We start from the raw sequence: 6,460 nt of genomic DNA, 5'->3' as shown, positions 1-6,460 counted from the left end.
ATAAATGTTCATGTTGGTTGAATAATAATAAGAACTCGGATTATAAAATGAATTATTGAATTATTGAATGAATTCTAATATAAATTATCGAGCGAATTATAAAATGGATTTTAATGCGGATAATGAAATCATTTACGTCGCGAATAAATCGTTTCATTTGTAATCCGTTGGTCGAATGAAAAGTTGCCCGTGTCTGGTCTCGAGTCATCGCGTTAATTACCGACAAATTGAATTTAAGTTTCGAAAGTTTACAAGACGTCCGAGGCTACCTCGCCGACGAAAGCTACGTTTAAATTACGCGATGAACTATTTGCTAGAAGAAATAAGTTTCTTAGCACGGTCCTGTAATTAAGCGAGGTAATTAACCGCTCCTTGATCAACGACAGAGGCGGCGCAGCGTACTGCTACCGCGACACGGCTTAACATTAAGCGTAACGTACAGTCAAAAGTTACTTGTTACAGTCTACGAGCTACAACCAGCCGATTTCTCTACGACAAATGCTCGCGATCGTTCGCTAGAATAAAAGTCGACAATTAGACATAATTGAGGGCCTGAGAATCAGAACTCGACGTTTTCCTTTTCGATTAACGAGGAAGGAAAGCATCTCAAAACAAAATCCCGAGAATAATTTCTTCAAATGCAAATATACCAAATTCCATCCAACTTCAAATTTAACTTTCCAATTGTCATCTGTAGATTTGCTTAAATAGCAAACTTCATGAATTATTATATGCATCGGAGATATTTTAATAGACGCATTCGCGAAAATAACCTTCCGTTGAAATAACTATTTTCAATAAATTAATAATTAATAATTTATTTTACCTCTACTTAGACTATCCTGATTCTCAGATCTTAAATTACAAAAAAAAATAAAAAAAATATGAGGGAATTTAAAAAACGATACTGACTGCACGTACAGCGTGTATCGATTTTGTATTTCTGTTGACCTCTCGCGGTTCTGTTTAATTCAAGCGTCGAGGAGGATTACAATTCGCCCAGCAATAAAACATAGGATTTGCTTTCCTCTTATTTTAAAAAACGGTCCAAGATTTATCGAACGGCGAGGGGTCAATGCTGGAAGCCGACGAAGAAGGAAAGAAAGAAACAGAGAAATACTACGGAAACAGCGCCAAAATAACAAATGGTATCGCCACGGCAAACAAATCATAAGTCACTCGATGAAAAATCGAACGTTTCGTAGCATGGAAAATCCGTCTGCGAGACGTGCAAGCAGTTCAAAGGAAGCTTTCCTCATCTTTTATTTTTTATTTTTTGGAAGCACCCAATATCGAGCCATTATCGAAGTTAGTATTTACAAAGGCATATGGACATTTTTGTGAATACTCGAAATCGCTTTAAAATTTATTTGTTTGTGCTTCCTTCGATTTTATTTACAGCTTTTACTTGGAACATAATAATTATTCACAGAGACTGTACTGTGACAACGATAAAAAGAAGCGATAAAAATATGTGCGTAAACCCAGCGTTGAATCGTAAACCGTGCAATTTTAAGCGTGGCTGGTGGCGTTCAACAGGGAAGGAAGAAATATTAGTTATGGTAGCGCAATCGTGCGGTTACATAGCAAAGACTAATTAGGAGAGAATGAAAACGTTCGTGTAATCGCAATGATTATACGCGGAGCGTAATAAAAAGGACAACGAGTGTCCCGCAATATCCCCGTGCAAGCGGTGGAATTCGTGTACGTGCAACAATTATTAATTAGGAAGAAGCATGCGGCATGCAACGATTACGGGGCACGCGGTGCTCCGTATTAATCCTTGAAATACGAAGTGAAGCTGGCTTTACGGTTGTCTGGCCTCCGCGCAACCCCGCGCGACGCAAACTTTTAATATCCACCCTAATAATCACCCCATGGGCCGACACCTAACGCGATATCAACAGATCGTCGCTCCTCCTTTGATAACAATTTTCGACCAATGCCAGCTGAACCAACCGTCCTCGAATTTTCAAGGTTTAGTATTCAATATTTAGAGGTAAAATTTTTAGAGTATTCATGTTTTTTGTGCTCAATTTTTAGGGTATTTGATCTGTAGGTGCTCAATTTTTAGGGTATCCAATTTTTGGTGGCCTAATTTTTAGAGTATTCAATCTTTGGAGGTTAAATGTTTACGACATTCAATTTTTAGAGTGTTAATTTTTGGATATTCAATATTTAGAGGTTCAATTTTTAGATTGTTCAATGTATAGAGCCTTAATTTTTAGGGTATTTGATTTCTGGATGCACAATCCTTAGGGTATCCAATTTTTGGTGGTCTAATTTTTAGAGTATTCAATCTTCAGATGCTCAATTTTCATGGGTTTAATTTTTATTTTAATTTCAACTCTTTGCACTCGAGGCCTTTTTTCTGGTATCTGTCAGCAACTCGAGATGCTTTCTTAGCATTCTATTGTCACGAATGCTAAGCTTAGATTGATTTCGAAAGTGAGATTTCTAATCTGAGATTGGAAAATAAAGTCACCTTTGCCTCGACGACAATCATTTTATCGACACTTCGATTTCTAAAGAAATTGAACCTAAAGGAAACCTACCGGTGAGTCACAGTCACCTCTCGAGTGCAAAGGGTTAAAATTAAAATAGAAATTAATCCCACGAAAATTGAGCATCTAAAGATTGAATACTCTAAAGATTAGGCCACCAAAAATTGGATACCCTAAAAATTGAGCATAAAAAACTTGAATACTCTAAAAATTGTGACTCTAATTATTGAATACTCTAAAAATTAAGGCTCTAAACATTGAAAAATCTAAATATGGAACCTCTAAATATTGAATATCCAAAAATTATCCCTCTAAAAATGCCCTAAAAATTTAACCCTCAATGATCGAATACTCAACAAATTAAGGCTCTAAAAATTGAATAGCCTAAAAATGTAACCTCTACATATTGAATATCCAAAAATAAACCCCCTAAAAATTGAATGCCCTAAAAATTTAACCCCCAAAGATTGAATACTCAACAAATCGCGCCCCTAAATATCGAATACTCTAAAAACTAACCCTCTAAACATTGAATACTCTAAAAATCGAGATTCTAACTATCAAATATCCAAAAATTAACCCTCTAAAAATTGAATGCATGTAGGTTTCAGTGTCCAGCAGTCATTGCGGTACTCGTAAGCAGCGCTGAAAAATCCCGCACGACCCCTGGTCTTTTCCCGAAAGGCCAGGGAGTCTTTGGAAGATTTCCCGCGCGACGAAAAAAAAAAGAAAAGAAAATTGAAAGACGAAGAAGCAAAGCTACGAGGATGCACAAGCAATAATAGGAGCCCGCGGCCAGAAGCTTACTGCACTCAGCCTCGTCGGAATCGTCTTCACAGTCCGGCTGGCTGTCGCACATCCATGTTAGTGGCACGCATTGCGTCTTTTTTCCCAAGTGACACGTGAACTGTTCCGCCGTGCAAGTCAGCGTCTCTACAAGATGACAAATCGATTGGACTTATTTTCATCCGTGAAAGCTTCGAAACGCCGGTGTACAACGGCGCGGTCTATTTTCCACGGGGCGAGACGAGATCGCGGTCTCGAGACCCGCGAATCGCATCCCACAAGGTCAATTGCAGCCAAGAAGAGTCGTCCACGAACTGCAAATCGCGACATCGTCACGCAACTCTGCACACGCGTGCAAAATTTTCCGTACGCTTCATAACCGAGCGTGGATATCGTTGCGCGAACAAATCGGTCGCTTTCGTACTCGATCGCGGTGATCTCGCCGAAATTGAAACACAGTGGGTGTAGAATGTATTCGTACACCGATCAATTTCCCAAAAAACTTTTCTGTGCGATTGTAGTTTCTTAACTTCTTAACTTCTCTTTTTACAATCAATGATATTTTACATATTCTCGGATGTCTCTAAGATAGATGTAGTCCGAACAACATTTACTAGTTAATATAATTTGTGAAATTATGACGAACCATTTACAATAGAGTTTGTAACGTAAACACATTAGTTTATTGCTCCGTACGAGTTAGAAAACGTCAAATTTCCAGGAAAGTACTTTTAAAAATGGCTCGAACAGAGGAATTGAAGAAGATCCCACTTCGAATAACTAATAATTTAGTTAATTTAACGCTCGGAAGAGTTGCAATAATTATAAAATCAAAAGGAAATCCCACGAAGAAAGTATTACGTACTTGTAAATTAATGTAAATTTCTTTTTTTTCAACGAAGTTTTAAAAATTAAACAGTTGTACGAATACTTATTGCTTCTTGCTTATTGTTGGAGGGAGGGAGGGTTTAATTCATCTGTTTTTTCCTGTATTTTCTAAACAATATCGAAACCGGGGAAATAATGACATAAACCCCTTCAATTTTTACATAAACTACGAACCTGTGTATTTCAATTTCAACAAAATCCATGACGTCGGGCACGAAAGTGATCGATGTGGCGTGGAATACCCCACGCAGAAAATAAAGATATATTCCTATCGCGAACGAACAATCCGCTCATAAATCGGAAACAGCGAAAAACAATAAAGCTTTGATGAATGCGTTCCGCGCTCGTAAGCGTTCGATTTCCCAACGAAGCTCGCGTAAGACATCCCGCAAGGACTTTTCCGTCTATTATCGTTTACGTTCCAATTATTCGTTTGACATTTTACGAGGAATTCATGAACTCCGCGAATATTAATAGGAAGTAGGATTGGAACCAACTACCTTCGCACCAGTGACGGGGAAAACCCTAGGCTTCGAATAAATCTGAAGTTTGCCGATACGTTTGTCTCGATTCCTTTTTTCAACATTTTCCCAAGAAGGAAGCGAGACAAACACGTCGACAAACTTCAGATTTATTCGAAGCCAAAAAAAAATTTTTTTAAAAATAGATACGGCATAAAATTATAGATGAATTATATACTGTGTCATTAATTGACGGGGATCTTAATATGGGCCTCTCTAATTAAGGGACAATTTATTAGGAAAAACTAATATGTAGGTAAGGAAAAAAAGTGGGGAATTGACAAAGAAAGACATTCGACGCGATTTGATTAACATGTTGACTGCCAGATAAATATTCTAGATAATTTCTGCTAGGATTAAATATTATTTAAACTATTTGAAACTACATAATCACGCGTTTATCGTGGTATTTATTTTCGTAACTTTATCGAAGTTCCTGAATTTCATTCAAATTTATTTCCTTTCGTGCTTGACTTTCAAAATTAATTTTTTTTTACTTCCTCAGTGGAAAGCACTGTCACCCATATATGGGTGACGTGGCGATCAACGTGTTAAACAGCGACACGAAGTGTGCAATAACAAAATCTGTTGTAACGTGAAAAACGATATGTGAAGATTTACGGGAAAAGAAAGAGAGGGACTTGTAATTAGATTTTAGAAAAGAAAAGAGAAAGAGAATGAATGCATAATAAATTGTAATTCGCACCCCTGGTGGGAGTTAGGTTAAGTTAAAATGGTAGTGAAAGGATGTAAGTTCATATTAATTTAGCAACACTTAGTAGTGTAATAAGGCATGTAATGTATCCTCAACACTTTAAATAAATATGGAATTACGGAATTATTCGAAGCCTAGGGTTTTGCTCATCTCTGCTCCGTACAGCTCTAAAAAATCGAACGGTAAATTTTTCATTCGGCCGTCCGCCCCAACCGGCCCCAAAAAGTGCATCCATCAAAGCCTCGAAACGGAACTGAACAAACAAACAAAAGGAAGAGGGAAAGCGTCGTTTCTGTGTGTTTCGAAACCGTCTATTTATTCCATCGGTAATTTATTTTCTTCCGTTTGGACGGGCCGCGATTCTGTTTCAATGGAAAACGAGTTCAACGGTTAAGGGATGCAATTTGCGATTCCGAGGACCGGCGTCTCCCACCCCTAATAATCTCGTCGCCTGTTCCGTAGCTTTTCAGCCTTATTTTCCCCACTTCTCGTTCTTCTCCTTGGCCCCTTCGACGGCTCGTGCAACGATCGACCTAGACTTATCGATAACTTACTGCGGCAATTTTTCTCGTCCAGGCCGTCCTTGCAGTCGGGCTGATGGTCGCACACCCAGCTTTTCGGTATGCACTCCCCCGGGCTGCACTCGAACTCCGTGCACGGTTTCGACCCTTTTGATCGCAATCGTTTCGTCATTCCTTTTTATTCCAATCTCTGCCATCGCTATTTTTCTTATCACACCCTCCCACGCCCGCCCGCCACGATCAGCGATCCCATTCTCAATCGCTAATGGGCCGCGAACGCGCACGTTATAAATGTTTCATCGGTCGCGCGATTTATTTTATCGTGGACGACGATCTATTAATCCTTTTACCTCGAAGGGCATATACACACTCGAGAAATTAGTTCGGAAAATTTTTTCTAATCGTTAAATCAAGTTTTAAAAAATATCAGCTTGCAGGGGACGACGAGACGAAACTTTTTCATATTTACAGTTTATTTGTAGGACGCTTAGTTTCGAAAATAAAAATTGAAAAGTTAGGAGTTCG

General features: G+C 38.5%; 1 protein-coding gene across 6 annotated transcripts in view; it reads right to left on the bottom strand.

Moving 5' to 3' along the window:
• LOC128879616 (low-density lipoprotein receptor-like) overlaps positions 1–6,460 on the bottom strand; it is a 61,688-nt gene that overhangs the window by 9,661 nt on the left and 45,567 nt on the right. For 4 of the 6 annotated variants that reach the window (XM_054128933.1, XM_054128935.1, XM_054128936.1 and 1 more), the window contains one exon: positions 3,312–3,437. In XM_054128933.1, coding sequence (XP_053984908.1) covers positions 3,312–3,437 — 126 coding nt within the window. Of the gene's footprint in view, positions 1–3,311; positions 3,438–5,968; positions 6,083–6,460 lie in introns of all 6 variants that reach the window. The other 2 variants (XM_054128934.1, XM_054128937.1) reach the window with 1 other exon arrangement.

Source organism: Hylaeus volcanicus, chromosome 7 (genome assembly GCF_026283585.1).
Source record: "Hylaeus volcanicus isolate JK05 chromosome 7, UHH_iyHylVolc1.0_haploid, whole genome shotgun sequence".
Taxonomy (NCBI): Eukaryota; Metazoa; Arthropoda; class Insecta; order Hymenoptera; family Colletidae; genus Hylaeus; species Hylaeus volcanicus.
This window is presented reverse-complemented; position numbering and strand designations above follow the sequence as displayed.